Source organism: Trachinotus anak, unplaced genomic scaffold, assembly GCF_046630095.1.
Source record: "Trachinotus anak isolate AG129_WGS33_773 ecotype Australia unplaced genomic scaffold, CSIRO_AGI_Tana_v1 ptg000033l, whole genome shotgun sequence".
Lineage (NCBI taxonomy): Eukaryota > Metazoa > Chordata > Actinopteri > Carangiformes > Carangidae > Trachinotus > Trachinotus anak.
In genome coordinates this window covers 8,250,761-8,270,209 of record NW_027273884.1, presented here as the reverse complement: position 1 = coordinate 8,270,209, position 19,449 = coordinate 8,250,761, and the positions used below count along the sequence as shown (strand labels likewise).

General features: G+C 42.9%; 1 protein-coding gene across 2 annotated transcripts; it reads right to left on the bottom strand.

The window, feature by feature from the left end:
• Positions 1 to 2,121: 2,121 nt before the first annotated feature.
• Positions 2,122 to 18,849, bottom strand: LOC139614171 (E3 ubiquitin-protein ligase TRIM35). 2 transcript variants are annotated; one of them, XM_071471342.1, is made up of 6 exons: positions 17,907 to 18,849; positions 16,236 to 16,331; positions 15,802 to 16,032; positions 13,082 to 13,104; positions 5,377 to 5,495; positions 2,122 to 3,899 (listed from the first exon to the last, which is right to left on the bottom strand). In XM_071471342.1, the coding sequence occupies exons 1-6, from the start codon at positions 18,510 to 18,512 to the stop codon at positions 3,331 to 3,333; spliced, it is 1,644 nt and encodes a 547-aa protein (XP_071327443.1). In that variant the 5' UTR covers positions 18,513 to 18,849; the 3' UTR covers positions 2,122 to 3,330. The 2 variants fall into 2 exon arrangements, with proteins under 2 accessions (XP_071327443.1, XP_071327444.1); XM_071471343.1 differs by having other exon boundaries at positions 17,925 to 18,846.
• Positions 18,850 to 19,449: the final 600 nt, after the last annotated feature.

The following is a 19,449-nucleotide window of genomic DNA, read 5'->3' as shown; positions in this document are numbered from 1 at the left end:
TTCTTCAATCAACGTATGAACTTGAGTGGCATCTAAATAAAATGGTCCAATCCTGTTTCCTCCAACTGAGAAAAATTGCAAAAATCAAAACGATATTGTGCTTTCAGTTAATGGAAAAAATCATCTATGTTTTTCCTCCTCCTGTCTTGATTATTGTAATTCAGTGTTCACAACTTGGGTTGCCAACCATGCCAGGTTGACCTGAAGAATTTTTTTCTTTGAATGTGAAGCTGTGTTTATGAATTATACAGGATAGACTGATGTGTGTTATGTAGATGTTTCAAAATGTGCTTTGTCATATTAATAATGTAGACTATCAATCATATTTATAAATTAGAAAATAAATAACTATCTTAACTTTCATCCCCAAATGGATGTATTACCGTGATCAATTTGCTGATTATTGCCTTGTTACCTATATTGGTTATTCTATAATGTAGGCTCACACAGACTATATAGGCTACAGTTGGCAACATACAGTAATTATAGACTGTACCAGTCTGCCTCGGGGGAAGTCTTGGGTATAAGGAGGAGAGTGATTCCTCTGGACCTGCAGCTGCTGTGAAACACAGACAAACACAGACACTGAAACAGTTGTTTGTGTCACCAGGGACAGAATCACAGATACTTTGTCTCCCATTCAGGACAGGATGGTCAGAGAGAGGGGATGACTGCAGAAAACATCCAGAAGTTGGATGTGAGCCAGGGCCACTGCAGTCGAAGCCTATATGGTATGTACTCTACCAGGTGAGTCACTATGGATGCCGTACCTGTAGAAAGCAACCACTGACGCTGACGTCATGTGACACTGTTCAGCCCTTGTCGGAACTTCACACCAGGACCCAATCCCAATGTCCCCCTAAGGCCTTCGTTCTGAACCCTCACAGACCTAATTGATGTCACCTGGTGATTGAGTGTCAGAGGCTGCAAGGGCTCAAAATGGTATAAAGAGGAATGGGACAGTACTTTGTGACATCATGTTACCTTGATGACACCAACACACTGGATGTTTGATTTTTTTATTTATTTTTTACTCCCTTCCTTCGACCCCTGTTTGTAAATGGTAACAGTAATGTTGGATTACATCTGATAAAAGGGTTAATTTCGCTTATCTTTCCACTTCTTCTTGAACTGTGGGTAATTCTCTCAGGCAAAGACTGCAGAAATGCAGACTTACGAATAATGTAAGGGCTCAAGGCGTCTCCACCAGAGCCCTCATGCACTTGATTTGAAAGTGGGATGGCCCTAAGACCTCATGGACACTGGGATTGGGCCCACTTGTTGAGAGCGTGACCACGTGGTGACCCTGTAGACTCTCCTGTACTCTCAAAACCACATCAGTTCCTTGGTAGGACAGGTTAATTCGTTCAGAGGGACTGCTAAATGAGACTTTAGTGACATTAGTGTGGTTGGATCACTGAGCGGGCCTGGCACCCCGAAACTGGTTCCCACTGCTGGGCCTTTTATACAGGACTGTACATTTAGTTGGTTTCACTTCTAGATCTGCACATCATACCTGGACAGGGTGTGGGAAGTTAACATATGACACTGACTGATGGACACACACTCACACGGATACAGTGTACAGCTCTACATCCAGTGTTCAAGAGGGTGTTTTAGTCAGGGATGAACAACAAGGCAGAAAATGACTTTAAAAACATGCTTAATCATTTCCTGAACAGCTGAACATTACTTAGACAGGAAGCCTGAATAAAGACCATTTTCAGTGGTGGATTAATACACGTGGTGCTCAGGTGAGTCAGGTGAGTATTTTCAGCAGCTAAACAGTGAGTTCATGTGGTCATGGTAATGAAAGAACATGTCACTGCAATAGTGAGGCTTACTGATGTATTTCTAATGGTTCCTGGACAAAAGTTTAACCTCATTGCACAGAAGAATATGATATATCAGGTTTTGATAGACACCCAGTTGTTAGGATATGTGTGTTGTTGGTTTTGGTCTTTTGGTGGCATGAGTTAATAAAAATACTGAATATCAGCAGATTCATTAAATTTAACTGTCTGGGAAAATGTTTGACACCCAGGTTGTAATCAGGTTGTGTTATGACTTCCTAAAACGAACAAAGGTTCTGGAGACCAGCAAATAAAAAGGACGCAAAAAAACCAACAACCAGCTTTATTGTAAACACGATAACATACTCAAAGTGCCAAGAAAACACACAAACGGAGATCCCAGGCAAGAGAAACAAAAGATAAGGATGCACTGAGCCAGCCACGCCACGGACTGTCACACCCAGCTCATCCCCCCTCTAAATTGTACCTCAAAATGAAATCTAACCTATACTAAAACAAAAACAAAAACCAAAAACTGGACTACTGGTGATCTCCAACCCAAACTCAAATAACAAACTAACAAAATAAAGCCCAGCACCCTCGACCATTCTGGGAACAAAAAGCAAACTGGGAAGAGCAAAACCCCAGCAACGTGCCCCTAGCTTGGAGGCAAAAATCAGCCCGCCTCCACACTGGTCCTCCTCCTACTTCTTCCCTCGGAGGACTAATTGACTCCAGGTGCCATCATTCCTGCAGGAGAGATAAGGTAAAAGGAGGGAGGAGTGCCAGAGGAGCTAGAGAGGAAAAAGATGATAGAGGAGATAGAAAAACAAACCCCATACACAACATACAGTATGGCCTATGACAAGCCACATGTAACAGGTTGTAGTGACCTTGATAACTAACTTTTAATTAAGAACATATAACATGTTAGAAAAACAAAGCTTTGGAGTTTTTTGAAGGGGTATTTTTTACTTGTTTCTGAGCTATAGTTAAACGTTTATATATACTAGTTAGTTAGCAGCTTGCCCCTACTGCAAGTTTTGTATGGTAAGTAAGGTCAAATAGGGCCAATCATTGTTCTGCACACAGAGCGAAGAAGTTTACATTTGACAAACATGTATATGGCTCCATTCACACCTGTATTCACATGAGTCTCATGTGATCCAGTCACAAATGTTCAGCTCCAAGCTCGTCAATTCACGCTTGCTTTAAAATGTCTCCAGTGACACCTGTCATCACATCTCATTTCCTGCTTCAAGTGCAGATAAACAGGTATGTGGTGTTGTTTTTAGCCAATCAAACAGACCAGTCTGCTGTCAGTGTGTGTGTGTGTGTGTGTGTGTGTGTGTGTGAGTGAGTGTGTGTGTGAGAGAGAGAGAGAGAGAGACAGAGAGAGAGAGAGAGAGAGAGCAGTACAGAGAGAGAGAGAGAGAGAGAGTTGCAGAGGATGTCAGTAGTGGAGGCAGTCCCTCAATGACTGAACAGGTCTGAACAGGTAGGAACAGGTATGGACAGGTCTGAACAGGACTGAGGTCTACTCTATGATGACAGTCACCCTCCCTGCTGTGATCTTCAGTGGGTGTTTAGAACACGTGGTGGAGAAGTAGGGTCTCAGGTTTCCACTCCACTGTTTTTTAAAACGATAGATCAGGGTGTTGTCATTGGCGTCAGAGAAAGTCAGACACCCTCTCTCCCAGTCAAGCTGAATCCTGACTCTGCGTGGTCTTCGCCTCAGTCTGAGGGGGGAGCTGGGGTTAGAGGAGGCCCAATACTCCCCAGCAGAGAGGGATACAGTCCACACACCACCCCTGGCCTCTATGTCTGAGTCTAAGGCAGGACTGGGGTTGAGATGAGAGTTGGACCAGTCCTTTCTGTGGACTGTCTCACTGGCCACACCAAGAGACCAGTGACTGTTATCTCCCACCTCCACCTCCCAGCTGTGCCTCCCTGAGCTGAAGCCCTCTGAGCCCAGGATGCTCTGTGGACTCACAAACCTCTCTGGGTTGTCAGGAAGAGGTTGTTCCTCGCATACATACACACTGGACAAGTCAGGGGAAACACCTAAACACACCGAGCCTGTGTTAGGGTCCATGGTCACTGGATCTGAGGAACATGAGGACATCAGAGACACAGAAAAAGAGATAGGAATCAATGCTAAAAGCCAACACAAACCATATACACATTGCGCATGGGGGTGTAGAGGACAAGTAAAGTCCAGCTAAAGTTTGTGCCACCATGTGTGACAGTTAGCAGGAAATTTGAAAACAACGAGTCTAGCAAACATGGTTGCAAATGATGTATTTCAGTTTAACAGTACAGAGAGCATTGGATATCCTGTATGGGAGAAAATGGCAGGGCCCAAGGAGAAAGGGTTTTGGTGAATGAAACCTTTCATTGTTTAGTGTCCACACACCGGCCACGACTCATCCTGCACACTGAGGTTATGTTTTCTCTTTCTTGTCAGTTTGTGTTATTTCCTGTTTTATCTTGATATGTCTAACCTTTCCCCCTGTTTCAAATGTACACTTCCTGCCCTTGTGTGCTTCCTGCTCCTGTGATTGTTGACCTCACCCAAATGTGTTGCACCTGTGCCCTATTGTCTTCCCCCTCCTAATGTATTTAGTGCTCCCTGTCCTCTGTGCCAGTTCATCTTTGTTCATGTAACAAGCATTCTGGCATTTCCTTTGTGTTATTTTAGTGTGTTTTTGATCAGTTTTCTCCTGAGCTCTTGTCTAAATAGTGTGTGTTACATTTATCAAAGGACACAGTACATAACATGATGTGGCTACTCTCTGCTGCATAAAACCAAATGTAGCTTGAACAGTGTTGAAACTACACAAGAGTGACATAATAGGATCTGTGTATCAAATTTACATTAACACTGGTAACATTGGTAGTATGAAGCAAGATGTCAAAGATCACAAAATGCACTGAATGCTTGTGCCATGCAACACCAGGTTTCACAACAACTGCTATGCAATCCAAGTAGCATTAGCTAGCCAGCCCAAGGACTAACAACCCCAGCAGTGACTTGCCACACAAAAACCTCCTGAGGTTGGTTTTCTGAGCTACTTTCAATACTGGTGTAACGGTTCAGGTTCTTGTCATGATTGGCTGCCAAACTTCAAGAAGGTAGGACTAACCTAACAAGAGCTGGTCTAAAGAGCAGACACCAGAGGGTAGAGCAGAGATATTAGAACCATTTGCCACAGATGACAGCAGTGACTTTTTGTTGAGATCATGATTAAGATTCCTTCCTCGGGTTATTTGGTTGAGTTTCTTTCTGGGCTATATCTTAACCAACAACAAACTCAGCTGGTTACACAAGAAAAGGATCAGGGTGGGGCAGCCTAATCACACAATGACTGAAGTGACAACAGGAAGCTAGTAAAGTTCTGACCTGAACTTATTCAGAGTATGTTGATGGCCTATGCGACTGAAAGCCTAAGTGCTAATTAAATCTCCTAGGCCTACCAGTTTTACCTGTGCCGTGACACCAGTAAGAAAATGATATCAGCTTATGTCAAAAAAATCTGATGGATCCGAGTATTTGCTGCTCTGTAGGTAAAGCTCTGCTCACAGTACTGGATGATCCTCAGCATCTTGTCCCAGACATGGTGCTGCATACAGCTCTGGTGTTTGGCCACATCCAACAGAGCTCCTGTTTCATCCTCAGGCTCCTCCACTCTGCACTGAGCCCTGGGTCAAACAATAGGGAGTGAAGATGAGGCATCACACTACAGTATCTGTATGATATGCATTGTGTGTGATGTGTGCAACTGCCTTAGGTCTGCATGGCTTTGTACAGTATGTGGTGAGGCAAATCCCTTGACTCTATTTCTCATAGGTTTCACCCACTAACACCTGTCACTACTGGCTTCATCCCCTTGCACATGTGCCCTTGTGAAGACTTTCTTTTCTTTCTTTTACACCCATCCTGCTGCCAGAAGCAACATTTTTTGGCAGATGCTGTCTGACTCTGGCATCTCCCCATGACCAGGTCACCACCCACCTCACTGACTGCACTCGACAGTTTGCCGCTCAGTCAGTAATGTTGTGGTGGGAAAAAAAGATTTCTGGCCTATCCTTCAGCTGCTATTTTTATCCAAAGTCATGAAAAAATTAAAAAAGGTTTCAGGGCACAGCACAGAGTCAGTGTTAAAGTTTCCAATGACCTGCTGCTGTCTCTTCACTCTGGTAAATTTGCTATATTAATCCTAGGAGACCTTATTCTGTAAAATATGGAAACCTCCCTGTGGAGTACATCAAGGCTCCATTTAGGGCCCATTTTATTTGCCTTATACTTGCTCCCTTTACGTTCCATCTTCCAAAAATATATCTCCTACCATTGCCATGCTGATGACACTCAACTATACCTCCCATTAGAACCTGGCGTTAATGATATTAATAACTTAGTTAGCTTTCTCATTGATTGGGTCCGGGATGGATGGCAATAGCTGTAGCTGTATTAAATGATAGTAGGACTGAAGCAGTCTTGTTTGGTCCCTCTGACTCCATCACAGGTATAACACGTCCTGTAGGACTCCTGGCCTCTTACCTCCATGCACAGGCCAAAATTCTTGGTGTCATTTTTGATTCAGCCTTAAAATTTGACAGATTAATTAATACTGTTGTGAAAGGTTACTATTTCCAGCTAAGAAACGTGGTCAAACTCAAACCATTCCTCTCCTATAATGATCTGAATGTTGTCATACTTCCCCTTGGCTGGATTATCGAAATCCTCTCTATGGGCTTTAGCCTGCCTACCTTATATCATCTACAGCTGGTGCAGAACGCTGCAGGTAGTCTGGTACTAGGACGAGAAACAGCATCTCACCTGTACTTGCATCCCTGCCCAGGTTACCAGTCAAGTATTGAATTGAGTTCGAGGCTCTCTTATTTGTTTATAAGGCCTTACACTTTCTGACAAGCCAGTACATCTCTGAGCTCCTTTGCCCCCTCTCCATCCTCAGATCTCTCAGATCCTCAGACCAGCTGCTTCTGGGTGTCCCTTGATCGAGGCTAAGGGGAGAGGGTGATTGGGCGTTCAGTATAGCCACCCCAAAACTTTGTAACAGTCTTTTAATTAAGTGTTCCCCCTCCATGGACCCTTTTAAGGCTAAACTGAAAACCCACGTTTTCTCAGGCTTTCGAGTGAATGTAGCTGTTACTATAAGGCCTTTTGAGAAAACTGCAAATGTGTTTATATAAGTGCAATCCATTTAACATTTAGGAGCATCAATTTAGAAGAAACATATTTCCATGTCTCTATCTTTTCCAAACAGGAAATTCCTGTGTTTCTCATTAAGAGGGGTCCAGTATTCGTACAACCATTTACACATCACACACACTATTGAAATGCATGGAATCAGCCCTGGAGCCATTAGGCAGGGAAGGCATCAGAGTTTTATTTTATCTGGACAAACTGATTGTGATGGCACCTGTCACTATTTATCTGGCAGTACATTTGAATTCAGTCAACATGATAGCAAAACTGTCCCCCACAAGCCTGGAGGTGCTTGTTCCTCTCTGGTCTTGTATTGCTTGTGGGAAATGAACATTTAAGATTCAGGAATTAATGTATTGATTTGGTGTCACTGTGTGGGTATCAGTGTGAGGATGTCATATGAGAGACAGTTGAGAAGCTGAAAAGGCATGATTAACATCTGAATGTATGACTGACTGAGCCAACCTCATCATGTGTCAAGACGGGCTGGATGTTCCATTGATTGAGGCCTGAGTCTAGACTTAAGGTTAATTGCCAGCTGGAGTCTCAGGAAGACTCTGGGAAAGTTCTGCTCCAACAAACGGAGGACAGGATCCTGCCTGACATCAGACACAGGAGGCAGACAGTGGATGTTCCATCTATTTTGATAAGTGAGTACCTTGCTTTAAATCATATCCTCTGTAGAAGTGTAAAAACCTAGGAAGACAGGTCATGTAATTCCTTTGTGGCACTGACTGTTGGATATTCATGTAATTATATGTGTGGCAGTAGGCTCCAGGAAAAACTAGAAATAAAAGTAACATTGTAATACAATAATCCAAGACGTTTTTGTAATGAGTTTGAAATTTATGGAAGAGATTATATACTGACATTTCTAGAGGGTGGAGAGTTATGCATGAGTGTGTAACTTAGAGGTGTTGTTGCAAAATCAGTGGCAGGTTTAATGTCGAAATGAACAAATACAAATGAGAGAAAGAAAGAAAAACAAAAACATAGGTCAAGAGAAAGGGCTACACCTCCTCCATGCTGTCTCCATACCTACAGCCCCTCCTCCAACAACAGCACCACTGGTAGATTATAGAAACCCTGCAGCTAAACAATCCAAGGAAAACTCAGAGAGTAGGGGGGAGAGGGACAAATGTACCCTAACCTGTCCACTTTTTCTCTGAATACTTCACCAGTGAAAAAGACACCAACTCCCAGGAAGTCGCTTCCTCCCATAGCAGCCTCTTTAGACCACTGGCTTCAGAGCCAAGGGGATAGAGGAGATGTGCACCAGATGCCAATGATGACATTCCCCAGTCCCCAGCTATGGCCAATTGGTGAATAGGCACATGTGCACTGGAATCAAGAGGTGCTTGTATTCAGGCTGTGGCAACCAGATGAATTAAAGGAGATTGCAGGAGAACTACCTGACCCTTAAAAGACTCGAGGTGAGAAATGGGTCTCAGCAATGCAACAGTTACTGTCCCTGTATAATCCAACCTTGCAGGAGGTGGAAGCAGTTTGTCATAGGTGTTTCAACCTCCAATGGGCCAATATTCAACCTGCCTCCTGGTCCTTCACCCCAGCAGTTGGATCAAGGTGCTGTTTTCCCCATGAGAATCTGTTGGCCAGAGATTCACAACACGACACAGAATGGAAATATATGGAAATTGTCTTTGCTGCTCACTCTGGCATTGGCCAAGATAATGAGACATACAGTGACCTGTTGAAGACTGCTCTGGTGGATGGTCTCAAGAACTGTGTCATGGCTACATGTGTTGGCTGGGATACTGTGCCCATAACAACTGTCTGAACAAACGCCTTACACGTGGAAAGGAATAAGGTAGATTTGGATTTCAAACAGACCAAAAGACTCCAAATTGCTCAGTTCATGTTCCATCAGCAGGGAGGGCCACAGAACCCTGGACCAGGATGACAATCCTATCAAAACCACAGTAGAGGGTATGACAAAGGAAGGGAAGGGCTGGGCCCACCACCATTCAGGCTTCAGAGAGGATCTAATAATATTGCTCAATTGAGACAGAGGTGCTACAGATGTGAAGGCTATGGTCCCATATCTTGTGACTGTCCAACTCCTGAGCCTAACCAAGAAGGACAAGACTCAGGGAAATTCTGGCCATATGCACCATCCAAGGACTGTCTGTTAACTCACCAGGAATCCAGTTGACATAACCATAGGAGACAGTGGAGGCAGTACAGTTAATACTAGACTTTAAGACACCCCTTAGACTGACTCTTAATGTGCAAGGTGTTAATGTGACATTCCTTGTCGACTCAGGAGCAGAAATCTCTTTAATCCAATCTAAAGAGCCTTCATATTATGGGCTTGTAGCAAGTTTGATTTTAGAAATATGAAAAGGTGCAACTCCAGTTGTTCAGTCAAAATCTACTTTGAGACCTTGTAAGAGACAATATTCACCCAGCCCTCAGGACAATAAATTAACCTGTTCAACATCCAGCCCCAACTGTACCAATGTTGCAACACAAATGTCATAGGTTCTGTCAAATTCCTGTTGGTTTCTGTAACTTATTCAGTAAATGCATAATTTAGAATTCCTGTTAATCCTGTATTACAGTTCCGGTTTGTTTTTACTTTCAATGGTAAACGATACACATCGATGCAAACGTGGTAGGATTTCTCCTCCTATGATATTTGCTGTGGCTGTTGCCACCGTGTGGTTATACACTTGTTCAATATTTGGATGACCTTTTAGTGTGTACCCCCACACTGAAGGATTGTCAAACTGACATAGTGTCTCTACTCTGTTTTCTGGCAGAAAATGGACATAAGGTTTCAAAAGACAAGTTGCTACTTGTGTCACAATCAGTGTGATATCTTGGATATAATCACCCCTGAAGGTTGTAAATTGGACCCAGACCAGATCCTGGGAATTTTCGATGTTCCAAAACCGTGAACTAAAAACAAATGATGTCCTTCTTGGGTTTAGCAGGCTCATTGACGTCCATGGATTTGTAATTTTGAGGAGATCTCCCAACCCCTGCACAACATCACACATGGGGAAAACATCTGGCCATGATTGACTTTTTGACTCTGGCTTTCTCTGCCTCAGCAGTCCAAGTCAAAAAGTCACTGACTTAAAGCAAGCTTCATATAGCTGCCCTTCTTTAGGTCTATCAGAACCTACCACACCTTTTCCCAGCGATGCCTCATTTGACAAAAACATGACTTAATCTGTGGGAAATTGATGGAAAATTCTGATATAAGATGATATAAGATCTGGAATGCAGTTTAATTGGATTGATCAACACAGCTGGTCTACTCACAGCTGGCCATCAAGTCAGCAGTAAGATGGCTTCTACATACCCAGGAGCCTGCAACTAATGGACTCCAAAAGTCTGCATACATTCACAGCACTCACATTACGAACTGATACACCCACCTGCATTCACCAATCAAACTGATGTAATTTATACTGATACTCCTACACCCATTCCTGGTCATCAGAGGAATGGAATTGAAATGTTATTATCGAGGGCACAAGAAGACACAGAAGGCAGAGGTGGCATTGGCATCCCATCCACACAGGATGAGGAAACCCCAGAAGTTGTCATCACAAAAGCCACAACAGAACAGCTGATCAGACAAAAAAAAAGACAATTGTTTGAACACAATGATTGGAAACCTTGGGGTTTTGATGCAAAGGAATTGTTTGACAGTAAATCTTAAGTGAGTTCTTATGTAATTTCCCAAATATATTGTGTTGATTCTTTGTGTCAAAAGGGGGGAATGTGGGAAATTAACATTTAAGATTCAGGAATTATTGTATTGATTGACTGTCACTGTGTGGATTTGAGTGGAAGGATGTCACATGAGAGCCAGCTGAGAAGTGAACATCAGATGGTCATTACCGAAAGTAGTACCGGTACCATAGTACCGAAAAAGGCGTGATTAACACCTGAATGTATGACTCACTGAGCCAGCCCTGCCATGTGTCATGCAGCGTTGAGCCTTATCTGTGATGTGCCTTTCGAGTCACGTGGTAGTTCCTCTGGGTCTCCTCCACATGAGAACTGTAGAGGTGCAGTTGGACCTGTCACAGTGGGGGGTGAGTTCCCCTGGGCAGAGTGATGTCAAACATATTGGTGTACACAGACGTCTCTGTACTGATGTGGGTAATGTGTCAGTCTCAGATTGTGGGAGGAAAATGAATTTCACTCCAAGACAAGTGGATGCTGAATCCCACACTTGCTCAGATCTTGTGGGACAAGTTTGGGAAAGCGGGGTTGGTTCTGTTTGCCTCTCATGAAAACTCACAGTATGAATTGTGGTTCTCCATGAGTGCTCTGGAAAATCCTCTATGCTTTTCCACCCATTCCTCTCATACCACGCCTCATAACTTAAGTCAAAGAAGACAGGAACCTACAAGTGTGTCCTGATTCCCCACAATGATTTGACTGTTGTTGGGCAAGCCTCATGACCTCCTGTGTCACAGATCCAGTATTTTCTTGTGATAGGACAATGCTTGTGGGCCAGGCCCCTAAATAGGAACACTTGTAGACCCTAACCCTAACCCTAGGTTAACCTTCTGCAGTTATACACACTATCCAGGATGTACAAGCTACATCCACAACAACCTGTTCAAATCAAAATGGTCTGATTTTCATCACTGGTGTGTGGAGAGGTGCACAGATACCACACTGTGCCCCTTATCTCATGTGTTAACTTTCCTCCAGCTGATTGATAGTAGACAGAAGTCTGGCTCTGTCTAAAAATGTATGCTGCTGCCATCTCGTCCTGTCATGCAGGTTTTGATAGATCTGTTTTTTGGTGTACCCATTAGTTAAACATTTTCTGATGGGAGTCAGGAGACAGTGGACTGTGATGTGCACAATGCTGCCTCAGTGGGATTTACCCGTAGTTTTCTGGGATAGCCTCCATTCAAGCCAACAACACAAACAATGCTTCTTTTAGCTCTAACCTCAGCTAAAAGAGTAAACAGGGTTAGGATTAGGGTTAGGGTTTTCTCCCTATCCTGTTTGATTATCCAAGATCACAGGAGCGCAGGCCAAGTCCTGCTTATGATTCTAACCTCTTTCTCTATCCAGCGTGAGCTCCTTAGAGCAAACCCTCCAAGGAGCTCACAGAAATGAGAAAGAGGAAGCATCTCATCGCCTAAGTCCAGTGCACTGCAGCCATCAGATGGACCCAGCAGCTGTTTGTGCATTACAGAGAGCATTCTCAGGGAAAGCCTTCGACTAAACAGCTGTCTCACTGGTTGTGTGAAGCCATCACTCAGACATATGTGATTGCAGAGGAGGACCGCTCAGTAGAATGGCAGTGGAAGATACCTGTGGGCTTCCATGTGTTTCTTTATCCATTTTTACTTATGGTACACGTTCGAGTTTTCGCAAACTGACTCTATGTTGAACATGCGTAGTGTCCAGTAACTGTTCGTTGGCTTCGTCAGCTTTTTACACACACATCTGCTGTACAGGGCTGTGCGTGTGCTACAATTGCCACATCAGGCTATCTGTTAGCTTATTTGTATAGTCATGATTGTTACACCCAGTTGTCCCTTTGTCCTTGTGGTGTGTGTATTGTTTTGAGCAATGTTTGAATAGCTGAGTTGGTTATGCTTGTTGTCATGGTCTCTCTGTCCTACTCCCTTTCTATGACAACAGGCATGTTATATTATTGTAAGGGGTCATCGCCCTGATTCTCTGTATACTGTTTATATACATGCTGTGTATCACTTATTGTGGATGTGAACTGGGTGTTCAGTACTCTTGGACATTAACTACATCAAGCTTCTTGTTCATTGTTACATCCCTTCATCCTGTAACATCCCCCGTTTTCAGTAAATAACTGTTTGGATAGACAATATGAGTTGAAATAGAAGAAAAGAAGTTGTCCTGCTTCGTACCGTTAAATGGTTAGCATCTATTTAATTTTTCTTTTACCAATCCATCAATATTAACAAGTAAATTGTTAGGCCGATATAATAAAACTTGATTTTAGTTAGTTTTTCATGTTTATTATGTATAATTCTTAAAGAACACGTTAATCTACTTATTAGCCTAAGGAGCTTACCTTTCAAAGGTCTTCTTGTAATTCTGTGGAGGCAGAGGAGATACAGGTTTATTGTCATTTTAACACATGCTTGACATACACACAGGGAAACAAAACATTCCTCATTGACCTGCAACATAGAACAGACATACAAACACCACACAGTGGCAAGGTAAGAGTAAGCACGATTACATTAGACAAATACACTCTTACACAATGTAAATAAGATCTGGGGTATTTTCTTCTCTTGCACCAAACTTTTTCTTTAAAACTACACGACTCGGGCAATGATGAAAAATCCATTGGGGTGTGCTGTCTAAGAGCACTAATGAAGATCAGGCGTTTCACCTTGTTAACATCCAATGATTTTTTTTTTTTTTTTTTCCTGGCTTTTTAGGCCTTTATTTATAGGTGTAGTGAGAGAGATAGGAAAGTTAGGGGGAGAGAGAGCGAAGATGACATGCAGCAAAGGGCTGCGGGTCAGACTCGAACCCCATGCCGCTGCAGTTAGGACTAAGCCCTAACGGTACACGATCTACTAGGTGAGCCACCAAGGCACCCCCCAGTGATGTTTTTATACGATGATGCAACATGAGGAGTGAAATAATCAGTCAACACCATGTGTGAGTGTTTCCACCTTGAACTTCAGTGAATCAATGACAGTCTCAGAAAAACAGATTCAGACAGCCAGGGATTCATATGTCATAGAACCTAAGGAACCAATCCTGTCAATTTGTGAGGACGGGGAGCAGGGCTAAATACACCTGAAACCTTGTCAATACAGAGAACCAGAGTTAGCATTAGCACAACCACTAACACTGTGTCAGCCACTGCCGGTTACAAGCTAACAAACAACATAAACAATTAAAAGATGCTAACTATGCTAACCGTTCTGATCCGTCTGCTAGTCTCAGATTCTGGTCTCAACAGACTCGTCATCTGAGTCTGAGTCTGACTGAGGCTCAAACATGTGGCTGAGTCTCTCTGATGTTTCCTCCTCTAGCCATGTGGATACTCTCTGCTCTTTCACCTGGAATCCTGGAGCAAGCAGGTGGTGGGCAAGGCCAAGGCCTGATCCAGGTTTCTTAATCAGGAAGTCAGAGTAGATGAGCTTCAGAACAGTTTTTATGAAAACATGTTCAACTAAATATGAATCATAGCAGTGGGTTTTACAGAGTTCAAAACATGTCTGGAGGAAGTTCATGGCTAAAATGCCACAAAAACAGTAAATGACTGTGAACTCCAGCAGAGCGTCTTTGAACAGAACCACAAAATACAACATTTGTGCATCATTTCTTGTGGACAATGAGTCTCACTAACCCTAATCCACAGCAATGATTCCCTTTGATTTCAGTAGCAAGTTAGCTAACCCTAGCTAACTCTGACCCAGCTTGATGGCTGTGTTCAGAGTGTTGCTGTTTACCCACATTTCCATTCATTCAACTGTCCATTTCACTCACTATGTTCAATCTTGAGAAGAGCCAGCTGGTTGTAGCTGTGTGTCATGTATGACATGTAAAGCTACAAAAGCACTGAAATGTTTGGTCTGTGAGAGGCTGACAGATGTACCACAAATGCACCCTCTTCACATGGAAAGGAACTGGACAAGGAGTGGAAACAGAACAGACCTGGATGAATTAGTCTCAAACAAGGTTCTTGCTAAAGCCTTTACAGTGCAACAAAGACTAAACTTTAGTGGCAAAAAGCAAAAAGTCTTGCTCCCTGGGACACAAAACTGCTACACAAGATACACTCACTGAGCATTTTATTAGGAACACCTGTACATCTGCTCATTATCCACTCAGCCAATCACATGTCAGTGGTGTGTAATCTCCTGCAGATCCAGGCAAGGAGCTTCAGTTGATGTTTGTCTGGTTTGAGTGTTTCTGAAGCTGCTGGTCTCCTGGATTTTCACTCTGAACAGTCACCAGAGTTTTTCCTCAAAATGGAGAACAACAACAGAAGCATTAGTGAGCAGCAGCTCTGTGTTGATGTAACAGGTCAGAGGTCAGAGAAGAATGGACAGACTGGTTGGAGCTGACAGAAAGGTTCCAGTCACTCAGATAACCACTCTTTACAACTGAGGTGTGCAGAAAAGCCCCGTCAACCTGGAGGTGGATGGACTACAACAGCAGAGTACCACGTCAGGGTCCACTTCGTCACCAAGACCAGAAACCTGAGGCTTCAGTGAGCACAGGCTCACCAACACTGGACAGGTGAAGACCTGGACTGATGGATCTGGATCTGCTGAGGCAGCAGATGGTAGGGTCAGCGTCTGGATCCATGGACCAACCTGTCCAGGTGGTGGTGGTGGTATGATGGTGTGGGGATGTTTTCTGGACTCAATTTGGGCCTTAACACATTAGTCCTGGTCTGAATGTCTCAGTCTGTCTGAGTAGTTGTTGCTGACCATGTTCATCCTTCATGGCCACAGTTCACCATCTTCTAATGGCTACTTCCTACAGGATAATGCTCCATGTCACAAACTGGTTTCATCAACATGACAGTGAGTCCAGTTCAGTCTCAGACCTGGATCCAGAATCCAGAGTCTCAGAGGAAAGTTTTAACATCTGGTGAAGCCTAGACATGAAGAACTGGTGTTCCTAATAAAGAGATCACTGAGTGTATCTACAGATGGAGGAACTACCCAGTGTTAGTGTGGTGTTCCTAATAAAGTGGTTGGTGAGTGTAAATACAAACGCAGACGGTAAAGAGTCACCTGGTTCCTGTGTAGGAATTACCTTTAGAAAGAGGAAGTGTTCTAAGCCCATCATGTTTTCTGTCTCTCTGATACTGTCAGTCAGAACTTGTATGTCATTGTTGATCCTGTCAATCTTTTCTTTCATCCTCTGATTCTTCTCTTCCTCTTCCTGTTTTAGCTGTGACATCAGAGCAGCCTCCTCGTCATGGAGGTACTGGTGCATCTTCTCAAACTCATCCCTCAAGATCTTGGCTGTTTGTACTGATTGGCTCTGACAATATGGTTATGAGATATCATGTCAGAAGATTTCTTCAATAACAACTTAAACATTTTACAGTTATACATTTCATTTATCATTTAATTCACATAGAGTTTTTATAACAGCCGTATAACTGACAAGAAGTTGTGATTTCCTAGTGAGTTTTCGAACACCCTGTTGATTTGAAGAACGAATAATTTTCCTATATGCAATACCTTGATGTGAGTGGCAGTGTCCTCCCAGGTCTGTCTGATGGAGGTTAAAGTCTCAAGCTGCTCCTGGAGGCCTCTGACAGCAGTTCGCAGCTCTCTCTATGGACAGATTATCATACTTCATACATGACAACATACATGACCACAAACAAACCAGATTTACTCATGGTGCCGCACAAATGTGCAGTTTTCATTGAATTTTCATCCTGGCTGCAATGTGCATGTATTTAGCCAACAATTTATTAAGACAGTCCTCTACACATGTGAGAGTGAGGGCTCATAGGCTGAGGTCAGTGTGAGGTCACTAAGCCCACAGTGGACTAGGTGGAGGTGGTGTTAAATAGATAAATGCAGCTGAAACACTCACAGGCCTCAACAGAAGAAACATTGCAAGTTTGGCCTCTGCCAATTTTCAATGATCAAAATCAAATGGACAAAATTCAAATTCAAATTTGATGTAAACAAACCAAAACTCCCTTTACACTTTTCTGTTATGTCATAAGAATGAGATATTGTGTTCATTAATTGTAGCCCAATAGACTTGGCTTTGTTTCCAATACTCAGTTTTTAGTCATAAGAAAGACAAATATATTTAGATGATAAAAACGGTTTCTAAACGTGTTGTATTCTAACAGGTTAATCATAAAGCTGCTCAAATGATGAACCAATACAGACCTCCAACCTCAGATCTCCAACATTTACGCACCATTTAGCCTCTCTCAGCTCATTGTTTTTGGTTTGGTTGGTCAACCTGTTTCCAGTGACGGCAGGCAGTTCTGAATACTCCACTATGAACGACACCTCCTGTTCACAACTAATGAAAGGAGAGTGAATACAGGACTTAAAGCTGCATTAGCTGATTTTTAAACTGCAGAGTTGTTGATTCCCTGTAGCTGTGGTGATACCTGAGACTTTACACAGTCATTTAATCCATTGTTGACATAAATAAATGCAGATGTGAATTTATCAGGACACAACATAACACCTGGTCTGGTCCAGGTGTGCTGGATGTGACTTTCTGCTCACAACGTTTTGTTTTCAGCCTGTTGTTGAGTGAGTCTGTCAGCAAGTGTAAAAAAAATAAATAAATAAAAGCAGCTTTTACCCAGAAAACAATCTGACTTTCCTAATCCCAACCTACACATCACTGCAAAACTTTCTCAGTCAGTAGGTGACAAACAGAACTGAATGGATTAAATCAATAACAATCAGTGTTTAAAACTGAATAATGACTCAGTTACACTTAAAAATCAATGAAGCTTCCTCCCAACATCATTTCTATAAAGCTGCAGGAGTTATGCAGATTTACAGCAGAAACTGAGGTATCCTGTCTTTTAGACCCCACAAAGGGATAATCCTCACAAACACAAATCCTACATTTCCCACAATGCAACTTGATAAAATCTTTTATCCAAACTGTCGGGTTCCGTCACAGCTGCAGCTTGTAATCAAGGATTTCTGTTATGTGTCAAAACCTAAGCAGAAACAATGATGATGACATCACTATGACATCATCATGGTTATTTTCTCAGACTTGACAAAGCTCTCCCAGAAGCTTTATATAACTGTTGCATAGTAGTACGTCTCATAGTAAACTGATGTTGATGTGTAAACATGAGGAGGGTCTTTTTATTACAGTTCAGATCTCTGAACTTTGTTTGTTGTGTTTCTGACCTCGTTCTTGTGCCTGACCTTACAGTTGTGAATGGCCTCGTCTATGGAGCAGCACTGGTGTTCTTCATGTTCATCTGTCTGACACTGCTGGCAGAGCAGCTCCTCCTCTTGAACACAGAACATGGTGAGCATTTCTCCATGCTGCACACACAGCTCTTCTTTCTCCACTAGCCTATTTCCACCCCAAGCTTTTCCTCCATCCTCTGCTCCCCTGACACTCTCCTCTTCAGCTCCAGGCATGACCCCGTGTCTCCTGGGCTGGGCATGGAAAAGGGCATCCAGCAGAGTGTGGAGGACTGAGTCCATCAGCTGTGATCCATAGCAGATAGTGCAGCTGGCCTGGCCCAGCTCTCCCTGGCTCAGCTCAATGCACGTGGGGCAAAGTTTGTGGCCACAAGGCAATGTCAAGACTCCCTGTGACTGGCAGCCTGGACACTCAGACTCTTCTTCAGGTTGGGTTGGATGCTGAACCTCAGTGGAATATATGTCTGAGGATTCCCCAACAGTGACAGTGTCTCTGTTTTGATCAGCAGGAGAGTTTGTATCTTTGTCTTGTACCCGCTCTTCTCCCTCTCCATGGGCAGCCTGACTGACCTTCTCAGCCATGCCAGTGTTGAGGCTAGCTGGTTAAAATTAGTACAGTGTGACTGCTACTTGGCTGAACGACATTTTATGTTTCGCCCCTGACTGTGTCTTAAGGTCTGAGCTTTGCAACAGGTTTCAAAAGCATTTGTGCTCTCAGTAACCACAAACTCCTCCCCCTCAGCTGTTGCACACCCCTCCCCTCTGAGAGGTGGTAACAAAATGACATGATAAAAATACTTTTGAAATGAAAACAAGAGGTAAGAGGAGACTCATAGAAGAATGGAAGTAACAACCTCTCGTAACAAAGCTGATTTAATAGAAGTGAATGGTCATTTAAAATGGGTTGTACTGTGGAACAATGGTTTTTATTAATAGTATATTAAAAGATTAAAAGATGTTTAATGTGTATACTGATTGTCCTGTGTGTACCTGAGTTTGTCAGTTTTGAACACAGACTGAAAACCTGTCTAGATTTAGGGTGTTGTATAGAACTGAAATGTTTTCAAAAAGCATCAGTGTCCAGGGATAATTTTTGATTTCTGATTTTGTCAACCTGCTCACTACCATATTCCTACATACAAGCACACTTACTCTTGGTGCTACCTATTTATTTAGCCCAATGGGCTAAATAGTGGCACTGTAATTAAGGTTCAAAAATGTAATTTTAGAAAGGCCATGCCCTTCTCGCTGACTTAACATTTGACATGTGCTCTGCAAAAAAAGCCTCTTGGATCATAAAAGTTTGCCATACTGGATTTTTTACTAATTTGCATCATGTGAAAAACACTAAAATGAATAGAGCTTTTGGATTTGAACTCCGGCAACACCAAATGTGGTATACAGCCTTAGGGGACAGAGATACACAGTTCTATTATAATAACCAAGAAAAACATGGCTGGCATAAAACAAAATATTTTCGAATATTTGCTGTAACTCATTAAACATCTGTCCAATCATC